Below are 25,111 nucleotides of genomic sequence, written 5' to 3'. Positions count from 1 at the left end.
CATTGCCTTCTCTGGATAGCAAGTATACTCAGACCCTAAAACTTTAGGAAGATGATGTAATTATCTAGGATTATACAACTATTTAGTTACAGAATTTTCACTAGTATTTGTATCACCCACACTCAGTGATTTTAGATTAAAGGGACATTGAATTTATTGTTGTTGTTGTTCAGTGACTAAGTCATGTCTGACCCTTTGCAACTGCATGGACTGCAGCACGCCAGGCTTCCCTGTACTTCACTATCTCCCAGAGTTTGCTCAAATTCATGTCCATTGAGTCAGTAATTGAGTATATTAATGATCTACAAAAATTGATACTTCTAGAGTCATAATTGTAAAGGATACATTTAATAATTATGAAAGTACATGATAAATCATTGTTTGTATGTTTTAAAAAAAGAATGAACCACATGTAAACTGTGGACATTCAGTGATTCTGATGTGTCAATATTGGTTCATCAGTTGTCTTTAACTTGTAACAAAACTTTTTGTCTTTAAGATCTACACTCGTTCCGTGGTTGAATCAATTGCTTCACCAGCAGCACCAAATAAAGAGGTCACACCACCTTCTGCTGAGAACGCCAATTCCAGTACTTTGTATAGAAATACAGATCGGCAAAGGAAAAAATCCAAAATGACAGATGAGGAGATCCTAGAGAAGCTAAGTGAGTTTTTTTCTGCCATCATCCATTTCTTCATGGGAGCGTTTCTTATAAACCACTTTGAGTGGGAATTAAACCTTTAAAAATTTGAACCTGCTTTCAGACTCCCTGACGTCATGAGATAAACAGTTTGAGATGCACTGTGTATTTTAAATCTCCACCCCCTCTTACTCCTAATTACACAGAAACCAAATATTTTCACTTGAAAAAATCAATTTAGGGGAAAACTTCACTAAATGAATTAAGCAGTAAGTTTTATTTCAAAATTATACTTCCTCCCAAAGAGATGAAACAGTCTGATGAAAAATATCCTATGATCATACCCTAGGGGCGCCCACCTGATCAATCATGATAGATAATTCAACCTCAGAAACCAACACAGTCAGTCAAAATGGGCAGCCACAATAAAATAGCCCTTTCTCTTAATTTAGGTACATTGCTATGTGGACAGGAAGTCAGGGCAAGCTGACGCTTTCAACCTCCTTCTTGCAGTGTTATTAGTGTATCCATGCTTGTGCATACACAGCTGCTCCATTTTACAAAACACTTCTTTTCCAGTTACCTTTCTGGGCCAGAAAGATTAAAAAAAAAAATTCTCTGTTGAAAAGAGCCAAAGTTCTGTGAAGCATACTCATTAAACTCATACTTCGAAAGCATCTAACAGATTGCAAGTTTTCTGCACTTTGTGCCTTCAATCTAATTCCTACTCATTCTTCAAACCTCAGCTCAAAAGATGCCTCCTCAGGAAAGCTGTCCTTTTCTCTCTCAGTATGAGTTGAGGGATCTTTTTACTGCCTTTATCATGCGATGGTTTGATAGCATCACCGACTCAATGGACATGAGTTTGAGCGAACTCCAGGAGTTGGTGAATGACAGAGAAGCCTGGCATGCTGCAGTCCATGGGATCTCAAAGAGTCAGACACAGTTTAGTGACTGAACTTTGAACTATTGTAGCAAATAATCCCACTGTACTTGTCTGTCTTCTTCACTAGACCAGGAGCTCTTTAAAGATGAGATTGTGTCTTCTTTTCCCACATGTCCAGCTCTAATAAAGTGCCTGGTACATAGAAGGACTTAATGGATGCTATTTGGTTGAATGGGTGAAAAAATGAGTAAACAAGTGCCTCTTCACCGGGTTCCTACTTGTCTGTTCTATGCCAGAGTTTTTTGGAGGAAACAATCAAAAACAATTTCCTGATATTAAGAAGCTTACAATTTTATCTGTAAGATAAGGTTTAGTAGTGTGACACAATTAAAGAATAGGACGCCATCTTGTTCATGCAACAGTCCTTCTAAAAGAACTCAGAAAAGGAAGAGAGCAGTGCAGGCTATAGGTCACAGGAAGACTCTGCAGAGGTGGTCGGAGAGCCAGTTTGCCCTCCAGGGGACATTTGACAGTATCTGGAGACATGTTTTTTCTCACAGGACAGGAAATGCCACTTGCATCTAGTGGATAGAGGCTAAGGGTGCTTCTAAACACTGCGATGCGAAGGATAAGCCTCCTTCCTTTCTCCTCTGCATCAAAGAATTATTCAGCAGTGCTGATGTTGAAACATTCTGAGACAGAGGTATTTGGGAAGGCTAAGTTTCAGTAAGTGCTCAGAACTGGAATTGAGCGTTTAGCCAACTGACTTTACTGTACATGATTAAATATACCTCTTTAGTGCTGATACCAACTATTCCTGAATAAAAGCAGAAATAATTCCCATTTACTAAGTGCCTTCTCTGCTGGCCACTTAACATACATTTTCGAGTTTAATGTTCACCATAATTCCTTGTGGTAGATTTTCCTAGCCTCATTTTACAGATCAGTGAAAGTAAGCCTCAAAAAGCGAAAGTTACCAGATCACCAAACTAATGCATGACGTACCCAGAGTTGAAATGCAAATCTCTTTGCCTTTGAAGCTTGCATTATTTCCATTATTCAGTTTACTTCTGCATATGCTGGCTGGCTGTTTGTATAAAAGGCATGAATAAAGGAAAGAATTGCCTGGATAATTTCAGTTCAAGTATTCTTGGAATACTTAATGCCTTAGTTTTCTTTATTTTACATGTCCTATTATATCAGATTTTAAAAATATAACAGCTTTGCTTTAGTAAAAATGATTATTTGATACACAGCCCATGCCAAAGTGAACTCCACTATAAGTGGGGAAAGTGGGAAGGGTGGCCTCACCTTCAGTCTCAGGAATCTGATTACTGTGAGGTGAGTAGCCCAGACGACAGAGCTGTCAGGCTGTTGTGAGGGCCAGCCCTTGGAATCATTCATTAATGGCTGAAATGAACAGATCATCTTTCAGTTTTACACAGATGGATAGCCTGGGTCTGGCTTGTTCATTGTGGTCTGGTCTGAATTTGATGGAAAATAAAGAAACCCCTACATTTTACTGAATTTTTTCAAAAGGTGCTGACTGTCAGCAGAATTGTGCAATCCTAGAAATTGGTTTCGGACTTCCCTCTTTTGGGCCCCACAAACACCTCCTTCTCTCGCCACCCCCTCCCCAGCTGAAATTCCCCACTGAAAATTCTTTCTCTTAATTTACCCTGAAATAGAGCCAATATGGGTTTAGAGAGTTCTTTTGTTCTTTGTTTGGTTGTTTGCAGAAGTCAAAATGTTCATTATGCCAAAGAGAAAATCTTTTCGTGGATGGACATCTTAGTTTATTTTATATGTAGGACAACACATTGATTGACTTTTCTGTCACTGAAACCACATCATGAGCCCCATTTTTAAATATTAGTATTTAGTGATTTCTTAAATCCTTGTCCTTTAAAGTGAATGGTTTGTTTCTCATTTAGGAAATTGCTCTGGTTGGAAGTTTTTCTGGTATTGCTATCATTTTTTCCTTTTGATTTTGAGTGGCTGATTTTCATCACTTTGTGCCTATTGTGTCACAATGTTTTTTTAATCCTATCTTTAGTGTAATTTATGAATACAAATTATAATGGCTCTGATGAAAGAGGTCACTGTAAAAGCTTGTTTTGTAATTCAGAATTGTAAACAAGGTTTCCTGTTCACTCGTTTTGCATCAGTAGATGGCAGCACACACTCTCCTGTGACTGATAATGGACCTGGAGGTGCCATTTTATTTGAATAGCATTTAAAGTCAGAAACAGGAGCACATCAAAATGGCCATCTTTTGGTAAGTCTTATGGGACTTCCTTGATGGCTCAGCTGGTAAAGAACCCGCCTGACAATGCAGGAGACCTAAGAGATGTGGGTTCAATCCCTGGGATCCCCTGGAGAAGGAAATGACAATCCACTCCAGTATTCTTGGCTGGGAAATCCCATGGACAGGGGAACCTGGTGGGCTGCAGTCCATGGGGCTGCAAAAGAGTCAGACACGGTAGAGCATGTGCACACATATACACATAGTCCTTATGAAAGTATTCATTCCCAGTTTTTGTTATTATTGTTTTTATCCTGCATACCACAGAAATAAAAGTTAAATCATTTACTACCATAAAACCTTGTTAACTAATGCCTACCAATTGGATTTGGTCATAATTCAGACAGTGGCTTGGGCCAAAGCTTACTTACTTTTGTTCCATCTACAGAAAACAGTTTGCTCAGCAACGTATAGTATAACTTTCTTAGAAGACTTTAAACTATTAATAAAACTTTGGTTTGAAGTGACTTTAAAATCATTTCATTAAAAAAATTAAGTTCCAGGTCCTTACTAACCATTAATAGCTAGCTTTAATAAAAGTAGTTCACAGTGTTATAGAAATCTGGGAGGCAATTTGAAAAATGAAATAGCAACTCAGGAATCATTAAGTTGGTGGTAGATATAACTCAAGTAAAATGCATCTCTGTATTAAAATATGGGGCATTTACAAAATGAAATTCCTAATTTTATTTGCTTTTAATTCAACAGATATTTATTGAGTAACCAATGTATTCCACACACAGCTTTATATGAAGAAGCACTGGGGATACAAGATGCATAAGACATGGCTCCTGTCCTTATGACACAATCTATAAGGGGATGTCAAATACACAGATATAGATAGAAGGATGATAGATTAAGTACAAAGAAGGAGAGCAAGAACAAAAGCAAGAAAAAAGCCGAAGTGTCAGAAAGAGAGAGAGAGAGAGAGAAGGTGCAATAGTAGTACAGAGAAGTTATTGACTTTATTCCAAAAAATCAAGGAAGACTTCCTGGAAGAGGCTTAACTGAAGCTGAGTTGAAGCTGCATAAGAACTTGCCAGGAAAAAAACTTAGAAGGACATTCTAGGCAGAGACTAGCACACAAAGGAGGTATAAAGGCATATGCTTGGGAATGTTAACTCATTCAATACCACTTGAATATAGAATTGATGGTAGATGTTGATATGAGAGTTTTAAGAGAAGAAGCTAAATCACGTAGCAGGATCTGATCATGAGCTGCAAGTTGTTCATTTTGGTGAGAGCATAGGGTTCCAGTCGGGGAGATGAGATGGAGAATGATGCAGGAGCCAGATATGAAGGACCTTGGATTCCATGCCAAGGAGTTTGAGCTTTACCCTGTAGGTGTTGGGGAAGGCTCCAGGAACCCTGAACCGGAGAATCACTTGATCAGATCTGTACTTAGAGTATCCTGATAGAGGTGTGGAGCCTAGACTGAATGGGTGGAGGCTGAAAATTTTGAGTCCAGTTAGGAGGCTGTTGTATAGTTCAAACAAAAAATGACGAGGGCCCAACTAAATCAGTAGTAATGAAGAATGATAGATTCAAAAGGTATCTAGGAGGTAAACAGAGATAGGCCCAGGACTCAGTAGAAAATTCCATGTGGGGATGAAGGTAAGGGATGAGTCAAGGTGATTACCAGATTTCTGACTTGGGCTCCTAATTCATGGGATGGTAGTACCATCAACTGAGATTGGGAATACAAGAGGAAAAAACTTACAATAACTCACATATGGTAAGTCTTCTTTAACCTAACTGGAACATGGACTTGCTTGTCTTACAAAAAAACGAACAACAAAAACCTAACCACCATGGATGAACAACCCATGAGTGAAACATTTATTATTTTTTCAAGTATACGATGTACTGGTAATTCTGAATTAAATTGTTCACTAGCCCAGAAAGTAGGTCATGTCTAAATTAGTACAAAGTATTATCTGTAGCACACAGTTTAGCTCTGGAATACAATTTTTCTTGTTCACATTCATTTGGTTAATGGATTCAGTGAAAACCATTGTTCTGGGCAATGAGGTTACCAGAATGAAAAGACAACGTTCTGGCCCTCAGAAAGCAGCATGTTTGGGGCTTCCCAGGTGGTGCTAGTGGTAAAGAACCTGCCAATGCAGGAGATGTAAGAGAAGCGGGTTTGATCCCTGGGTAGGGAAGATCCCCTAGAGGAGGGCTTGGCAACCCAATCCAGTATTCTTGCCTGGAGAATCCCAGGGACAGAGGAAGGGCCTGGCGGGCTACAGTCCATGGGGTCACACAGAGTCATACACGACTGAAATGACTTAGCCACACACGTCTCATTAGAAGGATCAAAGAAGAATTCACAAGGGATAACTTGATATTATACTTACATAATCAACAGGAATTCATGGGATTGATAAGAAAGGGAAAGAGGGAGCATGTCCAAAGACCAGAGCCTTGGATAGTGATGGTGTTGCTAGGATATAAAGTAGGAAGGTTGGAGAGGAGAGGAATAATATAAGGTTAGACTTGATTGGGTAGGAGTTAGATGCTGCTCGATGGTAAAGGGCCTTCTATGCCAGATGAAAACTTTGAACTTGATCCTGTAGTAAGGAGGAACTTTTGAGGATTTATGGATAATGGAGTGAAATCACTCTGAAGTAGGCTGACCTTACATCTCAGTTTACCCAAGACAGTCTTGGTTTATGAATTATATGGTTACCCTATTCCAGAGGCATTGTGGAAAAAGAATTAGAGAAGGCAGAGTTTGGAGTTTGGTAATGACTAGCACAAATGTTTGAACAATAGATATTGAGAGCGTAAACAATCACAGTGGCCATGGGCATGAAGAGGAGAAAATGGATAAGAGTGACAATTAGCAGATAGACTCCATAATTAGATAATGTGTATAAATCTTTTTTTTTTACTGATTCCACACTTCTTTGAATAGGGGCCATGTTAGTAAGATATAACTTAAAGGTAATGATACTGATGTTTAAGATAATTTAAAAGTACTAATACTGATACTGAGGTTCCGATAGAGAAAGGAGAGCTGAAAGTATCCAGATAAATGATTCCCTTCAAAGTTGTCCTCTTGCAAACTTATTCCCATGATGCTGCTATGGCACAGAATTTTCCTGTACCTATTTGAGCTTTGCATTGAAGAGTCAATGTCACTTCCTTTAGATTCATTCTGAGTAATGGCAAGTATTGATCCTCTGAGTAGTGGGTATGATATTTTGAACTTGTAAAACCAGTATTTTTTCCCAGAGCCAAATAGGATAAATGAATGGTTTTCTTATGTGGTTTGTCAAATTATTCCACAATGTTTGAAACAAAAACAGGAAATAGATAAGTGCTTGCCCAGGGATGAATTGGTAAGCACAGAGGGAATCTAGAGTGACTGCTAACCCATACAAGATTTCTTTTTAGGATGATAAAAATGTTCTAATATCAGATTATGGTGAAATTTAGTAAATTTGCACAAGCCTAAAGGTTTACTCAAAGCCATTTAATTGTGCACTTTAAATGAGTGAACTTGATGGTATGGAAATCATATCTCAGTTAAACTATTAATGTTTTGAATGCTAGCAGGGTCCTAGGTTCAAGGATGTGTAGAGATTTTTAGGATTTTATTTTATAATTATACAATTTTTTAATTGAAGTATAATTGTCTTACAATATTATATTACTTTCAGGTATCTGGGGATGTATGTTTTTTAAAAAAAAAAAAACACAAAGCCTCATTACTAAACTGTGTTCTTTATTAGACCCATCCCCATCCCCCACTGCCCTTAGTGTAGTACTGGGTACATATTAATTGCTCAAGAGATATTTATCCAGCAGAACTGAATGTGCTGCAGAATTGAATGTACTCAACTTCACTCTAATTCAGAGAAGACAGTGATTTTATTAAATACTGTGTTCAAGTCTTTAGATGTTTTTATCTCCTAATCTACAGTATCCTTTTATGAGAACTTTTTTTTATAAATGTTGGGTTATGATTTGTTCTTTTTGTTGCCTAAACATCAATTTTGAGTATAAGCATCTGGGTTATTACTACTAGTTTAATTAATATATTACTGTTTATTACTTTAATAAAATGTATCACTATCCATATAAATTTTAGAAACCACATGAGAATGTTTCTCTAACATTTTATTTGTCATTGGCTCTAGCATCTTAAATTTTAGTATTAAATAGAAACAAATCAATCAATTTAAATGTCTCTCTCTCTCTTTCTTCCCTCCCTCCCCTCAGGAAGCATTGTGAGTGTTGGTGACCCAAAGAAAAAATACACAAGATTTGAAAAAATAGGTCAAGGGTAAGTGATTATATATATGAAGACCGTGTGTGCGTGCTTGCATGCCTGCATGTTAGCTTATATGAAAACTCCTGCCCCCTCTACATCTGTATGGATGTTAATACTTAAGATCCTGTTTCATTGTCAAAGTGTAAAGTGACAGGTGGTGGGGAAGATCCTTATTGAATGATCCAGGGATGGGCAGATTTGACGGACTGAGTAAGGAAGAAATAGACTAGTAATCCCTGAGTGGGATGGAGTTCATCATTTTCACCTAGTATGCTTATGAGAATGGAGATTCCCAGGCCCTGCTGCCAGAGATTTGGTTCAGAAGTCTGGAGTGGGGCCTAGTAACCTGAACTTGGGAACCGTTTCCTCAAATAATCCTGACCCATCAGCTAGACCTGGAAACCAGGGGGTTAGATCATTCAGGGGAGCTAAAGGTGGGAGTCACCAGTTCTACAAGTCAGCTATAAATAGACATGTTTCTCAAGCCTCGATATGAAACTAAGCAGGAGTGCCTGAGTAGGCAACAGGGTTTGAAATAGGAAAATGTTTTGTTTAAAGAGAAATGAAGCATTCTAAAGGGGTGTCCTTAAAGGGGAAATGAGACAAGATATTGAGTTGGCCAACAGATTCATTTGGGTTTTTGGTAAGATGGTACACAAAATCCCGAACAAATTTTTTGGCCAATACAATATTTAGGTGTACCAACTCCTGTATGCCAGGAACCAAGATGGCACCCCAGAGGTCTCCTGACTGAGGCTGGGGCTGGGAAGAGAGGGATACTGCTGATGTACCTGCAAAATTGTGCTATCCCCTCAGCTAATGGAGTCTGTTTTCAGGTAAGAGAATGTAGGATTGAATCAGCCACCTCACTGTTTTCCCTGGGATTCTTAGGTTCAGGAAATTATATACTGTATATAAGTTGAACTGTGTTTTGTGATTTTTATATTTTATTTCTTTCTCCCTCTGCCCTGCCCAACTTTTGTACTAACGTGTCTTTTGAAATTGCCAACTTATGTCAGGAGATGAGGGAAAGGATTCATTAGATATTTTGACTAGAGGGTAAGAGGGACACTCGGGGATTGTGCCTGGTGGGAATCAAGGTGAGAAGACCCTAAGAGGAAGGCAGAAACTCAGGGAGAAATATATGGCAATGTCTTCTTCCAATGGAAACTATAATGGTGATGCATTTGAACTTTCTAGGAGAGTAAAATGTATACCTGTTTGTGCTCTTGCTTCATTCCTCATTATTTGATGCCACTGGTATTCTCACTCGCTCATTTTAAAAAAATGTTTTGTGGTGTCTAGAGGTCCCCTAAAACTTAACAAGTCAAATAGTATTTCTGCCCATTGCTCTAGGACAGTGCTGTCCAGTAGAACTTTCCAGGATGGTAGAGATGGTCTACATCTGCACTGTCCTGTGTGGTAACCACTAACATTTGGCTGTATAAAAGTGAAAGTCGCTCAGTCATGCCCAACTCTTTACAACCCCATGGACTATACAGTCCATGGAATTCTCCAGGCCAGAATGCTGGAGTGGGTAGCCTTTCCCTTCTTCAGGGGATCTTCCCAACCCAGAGATCTAACCCAGGTCTCCCACATTGCAGGTGGATTCTTTATCAGCTGAGCCACAAGGGAAGCCCAAGAATATTGGAGTGGGTAGCCTATCCTTTCTCCAGCAGATCTTCCCAACCCAGGAATAGAACCAGGGTCTCCTGCATTGCAGGTGGATTCTTTACCAACTGAGTTATCAGGAAAGCTATAGAGCACTTCAAATGTGTCTAGGCTAAACAAGAGCTGTTTATTTACATAAATTTATTTGTTCATACATTTGTTGAATACCAACTATGTGCCAGGCACTATGCTAAGTGCAGGAGAAACAGAGCTTGCTAATGTGGGCTCTCAAGGAACTTATAATCTATAGTGATGAATGCTTGTGTGTGTGTGTGTGTGTGTGTGTGTGTGTGTGTGTGTGTGTGTGCGTGTTTGAAGTCGCTCAGTTGTGTCTGACTCTTTGCAACCCCATGGACTGTAGCCTACCAGGCTCCTCCCTCCATGGGATTCTCCAGGCAAGAGTACTGGAGTGGGTTGCCATTTCCTTTTCCAGGAGATCTTCCCAACGCAGGGATCGAACCCGGGTCTCCCACATTCCAGGCAGATGCTTTAACCTCTGAGCCACCAGGGAAGCCCTGATGAATGCTTGAACAGGCTAAATAGGATACCTTGGGTGACATGCCTAGTCAGTTCACCAAAGTGTAGGGCAGGATTGGCTTCTGTAGCCATTATTTCCCACCTGGAGTTTTCCTTCTTGGTTTCCAGTGAACTAGTTGTTTTATTTAAGTTAGGAAGCTATGCCTTCTCAAGTCCATGTATCAATACAAGCCTTAACTCTCTTTTGGTCCAAAAGGTTAGCACCATAAGGCAGGTTAAAAAACATAATGTTATGTACTAAGGAAACTTGGAAGGGAAAAGTTACCTTTTAGATTTTATTTTAATTGAATTGGGTCTTTGATAGAGCTAACATTGCAAAGTGATACACAATCCATAGAGAAATAGCATTCCAGATCTTTGCTGTCCAGTATGGTAGCCATGTGGCTGTTAAGCCCTGGAAATGTAACTAGTCCAAATTGAGATATACTGTTTTTATAAAATAGACACCTGATTTCAAAAAGTTGCTATGAAATAAATGATGCAAAATACCATAGTAATAAGGTTTATATTGATTATATGCTGAATTGATATTTTAATACATGTTAAGTAAAATATGTTATTAATATTAATGTCACCTTTAAGCTTTTTTAAATATAGCTTCCCCCCAAATTTAAAATATGGCACACGTTAATATGTTTAATGGACAACACTGCCCTAGTTGTAGGTTTAAATGGGAGCTTTTTATTTGTTCATAAAGTGTTTTTTTCAGAGTTGTCTTTTGGGGCATGAAAGATGTTATAATTTTGTTTTGATTGCTTATTCTGACTAAGACGCAACCGAGCCAAAAACATCACTGAATTTAGAAAAGAAAAAAGTAAGAGATGGTTTCAAATATCTCCCAGATACCAGGTAATGAAGCAAAACTGATTTTTCCAAGAACAAAGATTAGACTGCCAGGGTATTTTGCATACCAAAGAGATTTCCCCTCCTGGATGGTATTTGTGCCTCTAACCTCTGAAGGTGCAAAAGGAGAGTTCTCTTTTTCTGCATACCTTTGTAAAGCTTTTGCAATCTAAAATGAAAAATCAAAGCAGAAATCCTGCTTGCCACTGCAGAAAGATTTAACATCCCAACAAGTTCATCATTTTCAAGAATGATGAAACTGGCAGATAGTTCACTCACAGACCACATTCAGCTTTTAAATAAGCCCTTAGAGGGTAGGGAGTCTTTTTTTGGTGGGGGGGGGGTGTTCTCAATTTACCTAATTTTATTACAGTTATATTTGATTAGGTTTCTTACTCAAAATATTAATTTGCTCTAACCAGCATTATTTTACAGGGAGGAGTTGAATTGGCCCCAAGCTATTTGGTTTTACATTTTCTATTGCCTAAATATTGATGGTTCCCCCAAACCTATCACTTTCTTTGCATTCTTTTTTTATTATTATTAATTTTAATTGGAGGATAATTGCTTAAGAAAGATGTGTTGGTTTCTGCCATACAACAATGTAAATCAGCCATAAGTACACACACACACACACACACACACACACACACACACACACACATATATATATATATGTATGTATGTATCTCCCTTTTCTCATGAGCCTCCCTCCCAGCCTCCCCCCAGGACTCTTTTTGATTTATCCTTTTTATAGCCTTTTATTGTCTAGCACAGTCCTTTTGTACTTAGCAAATCCCCCTAAAACAGTTTTAATCAACAGCCAGAGTTCATTTGGCCAAGCTCAAAGATTTATATAGTTTCCCCTGTCTGCTTTCCCCATTTCTCTTGATCTGTTTTTGCCCCAATAAATATTTGTTGAACTAATAAAAATGTTTGACTTTCTTCTGTCCTCTGTCTTTTCCTGAGTATATGCTTGTCTTTCTAGCTCCTTCTGTCTCTTTTTTTCCCAATGTGTCTTCAACTGTTTCTCATAATGACTAAATCAGCCTCACATTCTCCTTTGGCTGTTTGGCTATTTGTGTGTGTCACATGTCTGTCTTTTTTATCCATGTTAGCTTCACCTTCTGCCCATTTTCACATACACATCCAACTAAAATGGTTATCATATAAAATCAAGATGTATTTACATAGCTATTAAAGATGTAAGCTAGTAACTTAAATCGATTTATTTACTCTATTACTTATTTAATAAACTCATTTTTTTCATTTTTGAGTAGATTTTTTGCTCTCTTAATTTTAAAGGGAATGAGCAAAATATTGATTTATTTCTCTCCAGACCAGGAAAAAAACACTTAAATTAATTTTCCCATGAAATATTGACCCGTGTTAGATAAACTAGATTCTACTCTCAATATATGGGCTTCCTTGGTGGCTCACTGGTAAAGAATCTGCCTACAACTCAGGAGATGCAGGTTCAATCCCTGGTTGGGAAGATCCCCTGGAGAAGGAAATGGCAACTCACTGCAGTATTCTTGCCTGGGAAATCTCATGGGCAGAGGAACCTGGCAGGCTACAGTCCATGGTGTCGCAAAGAGTCAAACATGACTGAGACACTAAACAACAGTAGTTATCAATGTATAGAGTTTTTATTTTCTTTTCAAACTTATGGAGTTTGGTTTTTTTAAAAAATTGATTTGCTTTACCTACTATGATGGTGACATTCAAACCTGTGTCAGTAACCATTTGGTGCTAGGAATAATCAGCCCCAGTATTCCATTTTTAGCTCCCTGGAGCACAACAACTTACTATTGGGAGCCAGATTTGAGAGGAACCTCTCCATTAATCACCCTCATCTACTTGCAAAATGAAAATTTTCCAGTATGGGTTCCTACTCTCCCAGCATTCAGGCCTAAGGCCAGAGTATTGGACTTCATCTCTCATAAATCAAATTTCAGAATTGCATGTTTAATCATCTGAGGTCATAGCTGTGACTTGAAGGCTAAAAATGACATTATTTTATCAGATTTGCTGTGAAGAGTATGCTATAAGTGGCCACCAAATCTAAGTATTTAGGGCAGATGTATGTATAGTTTAAAAAGAAACAGAAAGAAAGAAAACAGGACTGGCACCCCAGAAATTATCATTAACTTGACAATATGAGTTTCTCAGAAATATATCTGGTGGAGATTTAAGCATCTTCACTCTCTAGGATAGTTATAGAAAATAACTTGTTTAATAAATGAGGTAGGGTGAGACAGCAAAATGAAATATTGATTTTCAGTCAACAGCTGTCATTGGCTCACCTGTGCAACTCCTGAATAAACAGTAGCTGTGTGACAGAGGGCTGAATCTGTGAACATGGCAGCTGTCCGAACAAATTTCTCATTAATATATTTGAATTCATTTTAAGGTCTTTCCTTAAGTGAGAGTGCACTGAAAATAAACCGTTTTTCTCTTTCAAGTTTCTGTTAGTTTTCTCTTCAACATTTTAACAGAAAAATATTGTTCAGGAAGCAGCTCAGAGGAAATGGTTTGGATCCAGTTTAACAAATAATGTGTTTCATTCAGCAAACTTTTGTCAAGGGTCTACTATGTAGAATGCAGAGTAGTAGTTAAGAACTAGGTTCTAGGAGTCAACAGAGACCTAACTAGCTCTCAGACATTTAACACAGAGAAATGGAGAGTTGTATTAAGAAATAAGCTGGACCGCCTCACTCCCAGATGCATCTACCTTTCCCCCATCTTTATCCACACACTCTTCTTTTCTTCACTGTCATCTCCTCACAAATTGCTCTCTGGCTGTTGTGGCCGTAACATCTTTTCTATGTCCTTCTGAATCCTACAGCTTAGATCTGCACGGGCACATCTACACCACTTATATCTTAGCTTATTTAGGCATATAAAATTGGTTGAAATTCTGAAATTCATGGTGAAATCAAGGGAGGCTATTTGGAAAGTTTGAAGAGAAAGAAAGCCCAGATTCTGAAGTCAGAAGGCTATGGGCAGGGTATTTAGTTTAAGCACCAGTTCTCTCAGTCATAGTAGGCAGAATTCACATACCTTATAAGGTTGTGAGAAATGAATGAGAGAAGATATTTAAAGTACTTTGCACAGTACGTAGCACATAGTGAAGGGCTCCAGAAATGATAGTTATTTTTAGGGGTAAAAGTCACACCCACAGTTAGCAAAATACAGTAATTATTGTAAATAATTACTAAGAGCTATGGGGACAGGGAGAAAGGGACAAATCGTCTATAGCCAGGGGACAGGTATGATGAAGAACTCTTCAAGGAAGATGTGATTGAACATTGGGATTTAACAAATAGAGATTATAGCAAGTTTCAGTTGAAGAAAACCAAGTGAACACCTGTTTCAGACTGTAGGTTTCATTCATTTTGATATCCCTAGAACCTGCAATAATGTCTGGCATAGAGTAAGTATTCAGCAAGTATTGGATGAATGCATACTGAAAAGATTAGAAGAATTAAATCAAGAATTCCAATTCTATAGACAGAAGTATATTTTGGCAGGGAAGTTAACAGGAAATAATGCTAGAAAGGTCAGTCGGGGCTATGTTATGAAACAAATTGAGAGATATAAGCAATACCATGTTTTTTCTTTGTTTGAGTTTAATTCTTTTAAGTAGGTAATACTTGGACATGATAGAAGATACAGAGGAGTAGACAGTGAAAAGTAAGTGTCCCTCTAACCCTTTCCCCTCAGCCTCAGTCACCTTGCATGAAGAAAACTTCCAGAAAGAGGTTTTTCCCTGATTTCTTATATTTTCACAAAATCTCTGCACACTTACACAAACACATACACATGTGTACATGTGTGCTCATACACATCATATATGCTCAAATATTAGGTGACACTGTTTTTTGACTCACTTGAATATACAAAGTATTAGCTATATGAATAAATGTTGAGTGTCTATGACATTTAACTTGTTAATTCACCCTTATTTACATATTTAAAATTATATAAAATCATGTATAAATTGGAAGACATTTTTCTACTCTTAACATTTCACAAGCAGTATAATTCAAAATTTGCCCATGCATCTTTATTGTTTTTTCTAATCCCAGAGCCCCCTTTTTGAGTCCCCAGCATTTAGCCAAGTACATTATCTGACTTCCATCTAAGATCTTTGAGAGAAAATATTTTTGAATCTACATATGATTCTGACCCTGGATATTTTATTCCTAGTTACAATTACCCATTTATATGACATTAAGATGATTGTCTTCTGAATCTATCCTGTAGGTGTAGATTTAGATTTTAACAATGTAACTCTATACTATATCACTTTTAAAAATCTCTGTTACATTTTTCAGACTTACACAAAAGTAGAGAAAATTGTATAGGAATAGGACCTCCCATATTTTTATCATCCAAATTCAATATTTATTATTATTTTAATATAATCACCATGACATTACAACATGCATAAAAATTTAACATCGAACACCCAGTTGATAATCAAGAGTTGGCCATTTGTCTCAAAAATGCAGTTTTTGTGGAAGGTCCACCTTCACTTATAGAAGTCCACTTTCATTAATGGAAAGTCCACTTTCACTTTCCATAAAAACCACATTTTTGAGACAAATGGTCAACTCTTGATTATCAACTGGGTGTTTGATGTTAAATTTTTATACATGTTATAATGGCATGATGATTATATTAAAATAATAATAAATGTTGAATTTGGGTTATAAGAATATGGAAGGTCCCATACAATTTTTTCTACTCTTATGTAAGTCTGAAAAATGTAACAGAAATTTAAGTTGATTTATTTGTTAACATCTGGAGAAGGCAATGGCACCCCACTCCAGTACTCTTGCCTGGAAAATCCCATGGATGGAGAAGCCTGGTGGGCTGCAGTCCATGGGGTCGCTGAGGGTCGGACACGACTGAGCGACTTCACTTTCACTTTTCACTTTCATGCATTGGAGAAGGAAATGGCAACCCACTCCAGTGTTCTTGCCTGGAGAATCCCAGGGACGGGGGAGCCTGGTGGGCTGCCACCTATGGGGTCACAGAGTCAGACATAACTGAAGCGACTTAGCAGCAGCAGCATATCAAGAGGTACAGTGTCTGATTGTCCCATGTTTTAGTGATGAGTAGATCAAAAGACTCACTGGGTGATTGTCCCCTCCAATACAAATTTTGTCATCAGCCTTTCATCTAAAGGTTTCGTCTATTGATGATTATTGCCCCAATCAATTATTTCATTAGAGGTTACAGAATGGCCATTTTTAAAATTTTATCATTCCATCTACACTTATCGGTTAAAATACTTACGTTAAAAAGAACTTTGTCTCTTTAGCTGGGGAGTCTTTGGTTGCCCTGAAATATAGCTCATGAAGGGAAGTCAAGATAAATACTTAATTTTTAAATTGCCATTTTTCAGTATAACATGTTGGTACTCAAGCTACTTCCAAAGGTGTCCAATGAGAGGTATTTTGATTTAAGTGGAAGAGGGAAGTATTCTCTTTTATTTAAAAAAATTCTTTATAAACTTGTGGTTTTTTTATGTTTTCAGTCTGTTTCAATTCACCTATTACTATTTTTGATGGTCAAACTGTCCCATCTTTACCTACTGGGATCCCTTTTCATTGCATTCATTTTGTTTTTTGGTTTATTTTTTAAATTAAAATAACTTATTGGAGTAAAATCATTTTATAATGTTGTTTTGGTTTCTACTATACAGCAAAGTGATTTAGTTATACATCTTCATGTATCCCCTCTTTCATAGATTTCCTTCCCATTTAAGTTGCATTGTTTGGAAGTGGCCTTTAAAAACTTTTGTTTTTATATCTAACACCTGCATTTATGAGGTCATTCCTTAAGAAATAGTGTACTTACATCCTTTCTTTCCAATTCTGACAGACACTCTTTATGAGCATCTAAAACTAGCATTGATTGAGAATATTTCCACTTACTGTGTCTCTCCTAAACTGTACTTTGTAGATAAAAATAAATGGGAATGGAGAATTATTACATTGCATAAATGGTTTTATAAGGATATGAATATAAGGTCATTCCCTTTTTTTCTGAGGAAAAAATTGGGAGAGAACCCCTTACCTTGTATTTGGGATATATGGTGCATTTCTCTTTGTGCACATGCAGGCTGTGCATATATTTTTAACAATGTTAACACTGTATATCTCCTTTGTTATCATGTGCCTGTGTCTTAGAGATGGCTCCATCTTGGTGCTCCATTCTTTTTAACAGATGCACAGTGTTTTGCGGTTTAGATGTACCAGGCTCAAATTGATAAACATTTAGCTTGTTTCCAGTATTTTGCTACTATAAACAAATAAGCCATTTCATACATATGCAAGTTTATCATTAGGATGAAATCCTAAAAGTGGAATTGTTACATTAAAAGATAAGTGTATTTTTCATTTCCAAGTTGCCCTCCATAGAGGTTGTTCCATTTAACACTCCCACCAACAATGTATGAGGGTGCCTGTTTGTCTACACTCTCGCCAACTCACCATGTTCAAATATGTGGGGTTTTAGTACAATAATAAAAACTGTCCCCACACTGATTTTCAAAGGAAAAAATGTCTAAGAAAGATATTCTAACAAGAAATTATCTGTCAAAAGAGAAGGCTATTCTGAAGAATCCATTGGCCAATATAATCCATGTTTATATTATACCAGAGTATCTTTGTTGCATGTCATGTCTCTTCATATATTAAATCAGCCATGCAGCTCAATTTGTCAGCAAGTGACAATGGGAGGATTTCTTGAAATCATTTTCCTCCTATGCATAAAGATGGATATCTGATGCAAAGAAATTTTTGTCTACCTCTGAATCTTTGCCAAGTATATCATTATATACAATAATGATATGACCAGTTCATCAGTAATTGCAAACAAACATTTTTTGGAAGCCCCCCAGTCCCCATCCCTCTAAATTAACTTTAGTTTTAGTGCTTAAGTAAGCAAATATATCACATTAAGTATTTTGCAAACTTATCTCTTCTTATTATTGTAACATGATGTTCCCATATGGAAGACGAATATTTTTGAAACTTGTTTCTTCAAGGACTGGATGAATACCAGCTTGCTTTGCAAATCTGACAAAGCAGTATTCAGCATAGAACTCAGGGATAAGTGCTGAGAATAAAACCTCTGACTTGTTTTTCTTTGTTCAAGAAAATATTTGCAAGAGCAGAAGTGGTAACGTGAGGGCTTACAGAAGTGATTCTTTGGGTAAGACCACCCGCCCCCAAAGTATTTGCCTCCTCATCGGATCTATTCGGGGCTGTACAAGATAGAACACTGGTATGAGGAACTAAATAGATGCCGTCTGAGCTTCATAGTAGATTTTGTGATGAAGGGGATTGGAAACACATTAGCATATGTGAAAACAGTGTTTATGGAGAAATGGAAGATGCTTTTTGTTCTACTTCAGTTCACATCAGTTCAGTCCCTCAGTCATGTCCGACACTTTGCAACCCCATGGACTGAAGCATGCCAGGCATCCTTGTCCATCACCAACTCCCAGAGCTTATTCAAACTCATGTCCATCGAGTCAGTGATGCCATCCAACCATCTCATCCTCTGTCGTCCCCTTCTTTTCCTGCCTTCAATCATTCCCAGCATCAGGGTCTTTTCAAATGAGTCAGTTCTTTATATCAAGTGGCAAAGGATTGAAGTTTCAGCTTCAACATCAGTCCTTCCAATGAATATTCAGAACTGATTTCCTTTAGGATGGACAAGTTGGATCTCCTTGCAGTCCAAGGGACTCTCAAGAGTCTTCTCTAACATCACAGTTCAAAAGCATCAATTCTTTGGTGCTCAGCTTTCTTTATAGTCCAACTCTCACATCCATACATGACTACTTTGAAACACCAAAGCTTTGACTAGACAGACCTTTGTTGGCAAAGTAATGTTTCTGCTTTTTAATATGCTGTCTAGGTTGGTCATAGCTTTTCTTCCAAGGAGCAAGCGTCTTTTAATTTCATGGCTGCAGTTACCGTCTGCAGTGATTTTGGAAACCCCCAAAATAAAGTCTGTCACTATTTCCATTGTTTCCCCATCTATTTCCCATGAAGTGATGGGGTCTTAGATGCCATGATCTTAGTTTTCCAAATGTTGAGTTTTAAACCAACTTTTTCACTCTCCTCTTTCACTTTCATCAAGAGGCTTTTTAGTTCCTCTTCACTTTCTGCCATAAGGGTGGTATCATCTGCATATCTCAGGTTATTGATATTTCTCCTGGCAATCTTGATCCCAGCTTGTGCTTCATCCAGTCCAGCAATTCTCATGATGTACTCTGCATGTAAGTTAAATAAGCAGGGTGACAATATATAGCCTTGACGTATTCTTTTTCCTATTCGGAACCAGTTTGTTTTTCCATGTCTGGTTCTAACTGTTACTTCTTGACCTGCATACAGATTTCTCAGGAGGCAGGTGAGGTGGTCTGATATTCCCATCACTTGAAAAATGTTCCACAGTTTGTTGCGATCCACACAGTCAAAGGCTTTGGCATAGTCAATAAAGCAGATGTTTTTCTGGAACTCTCTTGCTTTTTCCATGATCCAGCGGATGTTGGCGATTTGATCTCTGGTTCCTCTGCCTTTTTAAATCCAGCTTGAACATCTGGAAGTTCACAGTTCATATATTGTTGAAGCCTGGCTTGGAGAATTTTGAACATTACTTTGCTAGCCTGTGAGATGGGTGCAATTTGAGGTAGTTTGAGCATTCTTTTGGCATTGCCTTTCTTTGGGATTGGAATTAAAACTGTCCTTTTCCAGTCCTGTGTCAACTGTTGAGCTTTCCAAATTTGCTGGCATATTGAGTGCAGCACTTTCACAGCATCATCTTTTAGGATTTGAAATAGCTCAACTGGAATTCCATCACCTCCACTAGCTTTGTTCATAGTGATACTTCCTAAGGCCCACTAAACTTCACATTCCAGGATATCTGGCTCTAGTTGAGTGATCACACCATCATGATTATCTGGGTCATGAAGATCTTTTTTGTATAGTTCTTGTGTGTATTCTTGCCACCTCTTCTTAATATTTTCTGCTTCTCTTAGTTCCATACCATTTCTGTCCTTTATTGTGCCCATCCTTGCATGAAATGTTCCCATGGTATCTCTAATTTTCTTGACGAGATATCTAGTTTTTCCCATCCTATTGTTTTCCTCTATTTCTTTGCATCGGTCACTGAGGAAGGCTTTCTTATCTCTCCTTGCTATTTTTTGGCACTCTGCATTCAAATGGGTATATCTTTCCTTTTCTCCTTTGCCTTTCACTCCTTTTCTTTTCACAGCTATTTGTAAGGCCTCCTCAGACAACCATTTTGCCTTTTTGCATTTGTTTTTCTTGGGGATGGTCTTGATCCCTGTCTCCTGTACAATGTCACGAACCTCCGTCCATAGTTCTTCAGGCACTCTTTCTATCAGATTTAATTCCTTGAATCTTTTTCTCACTTCCACTGTATAATCATAAGGGATTTGATTTAGATCATACTTGAATGGTCTAGTGGTTTTCCCTAATTTCTTAAATTTAAGTCTGAATTTGGCAATAAGGAGTTTATGATCTGGGTCGCAGTCAGCTCCAGCTCCTGGTCTTGTTTTTGCTGACTATATAGTATAGAGCGTCTCCATCTTTGGCTGCAAAGAATATAATCAATCTGATTTCGGTGTTGACCATCTGGTGATGTCCATGTGTAGGGTCTTCTCTTGTGTTGTTGGAAGAGGGTGTTTGCTATGACCATTGTGTTCTCTTGGCAGAATTCCATTAGCCTTTTCCCTGCTTCATTCTGTACTCCAAGGCCAAATTTGCCTGTTACTCCAGGTGTTTCTTGACTTCCTACTTTTGCATTCCAGTCCCCTATAATGAAAAGGACATCTTTCGGGGGTATTAATTCTAGAAGTTCTTGTAGGTCTTTATAGAACCATTCAACTTCAGCTTCTTCAGCATTACTGGCCGCAACATAGACTTGGATTACTGTGATATTGAATGGTTTGTCTTGGAAACAAACAGAGATCATTCTGTCATTTTTGAGATTGCATCCAAATACTGCATTTTGGACTCTTTTGTTGACTATGATGGCTATTCCATTTCTTCTAAGGGATTCTTGCCCACAGTAGTAGGTATAATGGTCATCTGAGTTAAATTCACCCATTCTAGTCCATTTTAGTTCACTGATTCCTAAAATGTTGACCTTCACTCTTGCCATCTCCTGTCGGAGCACTTCCAATTTGCCTTGATTCATGAACGTAACATTCCAGGTTCCTATCCAATATTGCTCTTTACAGCATTGGACTTTACTTCCATCACCAGTCACATCCACAACTGAGTGTTGTTTTTGCTTTGGCTCCATCCCTTCATTCTTTCTGGAGTTGTTTCTCCACTGATCTCCAGTAGCATATTGGGCACCTACCGACCCAGGGAGTTCCTCTTTCAGTGTCTTATCTTTTTGCCTTTTCATACTGTTTGTGGGGTTCTCAAGGTAAGAGTACTGAAGTGGTTTGCCATCCCCTTCTGCAGTGGAGCACATTTTGTTAGAACTCTCCACCATGATCTGTCCATCTTGGGTGGCCCTACACAGCATGGCTCATAGTTTCATTGAGTTAGACAAGGTCCATTTGATCAGATTGGTTAGTTTCCTGTGATTGTGGTTTTCAGTCTGTCTGCCCTCTGATGGAGAAGGGTAAGAGACTTATGGAAGCTTCCTGATAGAAGAGACTGACTGAGGGGGAAACTGGGTCTTGTTCTGATGAGCGGGACCATGATCAGGAAGTCTTTAATCCAATTTTCTGTTGATGGTATCTTCACTGGTGGCTCAGATGGTAAAGAATCTGCCTACAATTTGGGAAACACAGGTTCGATCCTGGGTTGGGAAGATCCTCTAGAGAAGGAAATGGCAACCCACTCTGGTACTCTTGCCTGGAAAATCCCATGGATGGAGGAGCGTTGTAGGCTACAGTCCATGCGGTCGCAAAGAGTGGGACATAACTGAGTGACTTTACTTTCACTTTCTGTTGATGGTTGGGGCTGTATTCCCTCCCTATTATTTGACCTGAGGCCAAACTTTCATGGAAGTAATAAAGATAATGGCGACTTCCTTCAAAAGGTCCCATGCAGGCACTGCTCACTCAGTACCCCCAACCCTGCAGCAGGCCACTGCCAACCCACACCTCCACCGGAGACTCCTGGACACTCACAGGCAAGTCTAGGTCAGTCTCTCGTACGGTCACTGCTCCTTTGTTCTGGGTCCTGATACCCATAAGGTTCTGTTTGTGCCCTCCAAGAGTCTATTTCCCCCATCCTGTGTAAGTTCTAGCAGCTATATGTTGGGGTTAATGGTGACCTCCTCCAAAAGGGCTTATGCCATACCCAAGTCTGCTGCACCCAGAGCCCCTGCCCCTGCAGCAGTCCACTGCTGACCTGTACATCCACAGGAAACACTCAGACACAGTTCTACTTAATACTCTTAAATGCACTGTGTTGTGTGCTGTCCCTTGTAAAGAAAGATGACACCACTCAATCAGCCACCATTAGCAGAGGTTGCACTTCAGGTTGTTTTTTTCCAGCCACAGCAATGAGCTTGTATTAAGCCACCTGCCTCCCCTACCTTTTTCCTCTCTAGGCCCTCTTGAAACCAATAGTGCATACTGGCAAACAGTTGCTTAGACTTAATTTTGGAGTGAGTAGTTGAGAGTTAGCAGGCCTTTCCACGGATTAAGCCTTGGCCTCATTATCCCTAGACTATAACCCACTGAGCTCCCTGGCCCCACACCCATAATGTGTTACAATTCTATTTAAAATTAGATGACCATGAATACACTGGGGAAAGTCATGCCCTAGCTAAAGAACAAAAAATTGCCTGTTTCTGTTTATAATCCTAGTAATTAAAGACTATATCACCTGGCCCTTCGCCACATTCTGTATACTTAAAAAGGTACTAAGATAACAATTTTTGCACAATTTTTTTTTTTAATTTAGTGGTGAAATATTGAGTGGCAAATTATAAGAAACTCTGAATCTCTTCTTTTCTGGCAGCATTATTGCCAGTAATGGTAACATTGTTACCATTCCTGAGCCCCAAGCAACTGTTGTTTAGCCATTGTTTAGTTGCTAAATCATGTCTGACTCTTGCGAACCTATGGACTGTAACCCGCCAGGCTCCTCTGTCCATGGGATTCTCCAGGCAAGAATACTGGAGTGGGTAGCCATTCCCTTCTCCAGGGAATTTTCCCCACCCAGGGATTGAACCCACCTTTTCTGCATAGGCAGGTGGATTATTTACCGCTGAGCCACCATGGGGAAGCCCCTTAAAGAATATGTCTTACCAAAAGAAGTAAATATGTGGGACTATTGAAAATATGATATCTATATATTTTTATATCAAACTCATTAATACAGTTTCTACATAGAGGACTACAAGGAGTACGTGTATCTTATATACTCAGTAGACGATAAAGTCCTGTCCTAAAAACTAATTCTAGGTCCAATTAACTCTTGGCTGCATGACCAATCTTAACTGATTCAGAAACAGGAAGACCCATCTTCTGTGGTTCTTCCAAAGGAATCAAACTTATTGTGTCCAGTTCAGTTCAGTTCAGTCGCTCAGTCGTGTCCAACTCTGCGACCCCATGAACCGCAGCATGCCAGGCCTCCCTGTCCATCACCCACTCCCGAACTTTACCCAAACTCATGTCCATTGAGTCGGTAATGCCATCCAACCATCTCATCCTCTGTCTTCCCCTTTCCTCCCTGCCTTCAATCTTTCCCAGCATCAGGGTCTTTTCAAATGAGTCAGCTCTTCGCATCAGGTGGCTGAAGTATTGGAGTTTCAGCTTCAACATCAGTCCTTCCTTCCAGTGAACACCCAGGACTGATCTCCTTTAGAATGGACTGGTTGGATCTCCTTGCAGTCCAAGGGACTCTCAAGAGTCTTCTCCAACACCACAGTTCAAAAGCATCAATTCTTCAGCACTCAGCTTTCTTTATAGTCCAACTCTCATATCCATACACGACCACTGGAAAAACCATAGCCTTGACTAGACAGACCTTAGTTGACAAAGTAAATGTCTCTGCCTTTTAATATGCTCTCTAGGTTGGTTATAACTTTCCTTCCAAGGAGTAAGTGTCTTTTAATTTCATGGCTGCAATCACCATCTGCAGTGATTTTGGAGACCCCCAAAATGAAGTCAGCCACTGTTTCCACTGTTTCCCCATCTATTTTCCATGAAGTGATGGGACTGGATGCCATGATCTTATTTTTCTGAATGTTGAGCTTTAAGCCAACTTTTTCACTCTCCTCTTTCACTTTCAAGAGGCTCTTTAGTTCTTCTTCGCTTTCTGTCATAAGGGTGGTGTCATCTGCATATCTGAGGTTATTGATATTTCTCCCTGCAATCTTGATTCCAGCTTGTGCTTCATCCTGCTCCGTGTGTCTCATGATGTACTCTGCATATAAGTTAAATAAGCAGGGTGACAATATACAGCCTTGACATACTCCTTTTCTTGTTTGGAACCAGTCTGTTGTTCCATGTCCAGTTCTAACTGTTGTTTCTTGACCTGCATACAGATTTCTCAGGAGGCAGGTGAGGTGGTCTGGTATTCCCATCTCTTTTAGAATTTTCTACAGTTTATTATGATCCACACAGTCAAAGGCTTTGGCATAATCAATAAAGCAGAAATAGATGTTTTTCTGGAACTCTCCTGATTTTTTGATTATCCAGCAGATGTTGGCAATTTGATCTCTGGTTGTGTCCAGGGGCAAGTTAAATGGTTCACAATGGGGCACATGGACTAAGTGAATAGAAAATTAGAGACAAGAGAAATATTTTAGGGAGGCAGCTTAGCATAGTAGATACAAATGCAGGCTTTGGGAAGTACCACACTTGCATTGTAAAAATCCTAAAGATCTATAGCAGAGTATGAAATGGTTGTTAAGACCATGGGCTG

The 25,111-nt window shown here is 38.7% G+C and overlaps 1 protein-coding gene across 7 annotated transcripts in view; it reads left to right on the top strand.

The window, feature by feature from the left end:
- Window positions 1-25,111, top strand: part of PAK3 (p21 (RAC1) activated kinase 3) — a 121,470-nt gene that overhangs the window by 65,744 nt on the left and 30,615 nt on the right. For all 7 annotated transcript variants that reach the window (XM_070290908.1, XM_070290911.1, XM_070290909.1 and 4 more), the window contains 2 exons: window positions 500-665; window positions 8,063-8,126. In XM_070290908.1, coding sequence (XP_070147009.1) covers window positions 500-665; window positions 8,063-8,126 — 230 coding nt within the window. The remainder of the gene's footprint in view (window positions 1-499; window positions 666-8,062; window positions 8,127-25,111) is intronic.

The sequence above is a fragment of the Ovis canadensis genome, chromosome X (genome assembly GCF_042477335.2).
Source record: "Ovis canadensis isolate MfBH-ARS-UI-01 breed Bighorn chromosome X, ARS-UI_OviCan_v2, whole genome shotgun sequence".
NCBI classification, from domain to species: Eukaryota; Metazoa; Chordata; class Mammalia; order Artiodactyla; family Bovidae; genus Ovis; species Ovis canadensis.
This window is presented reverse-complemented; position numbering and strand designations above follow the sequence as displayed.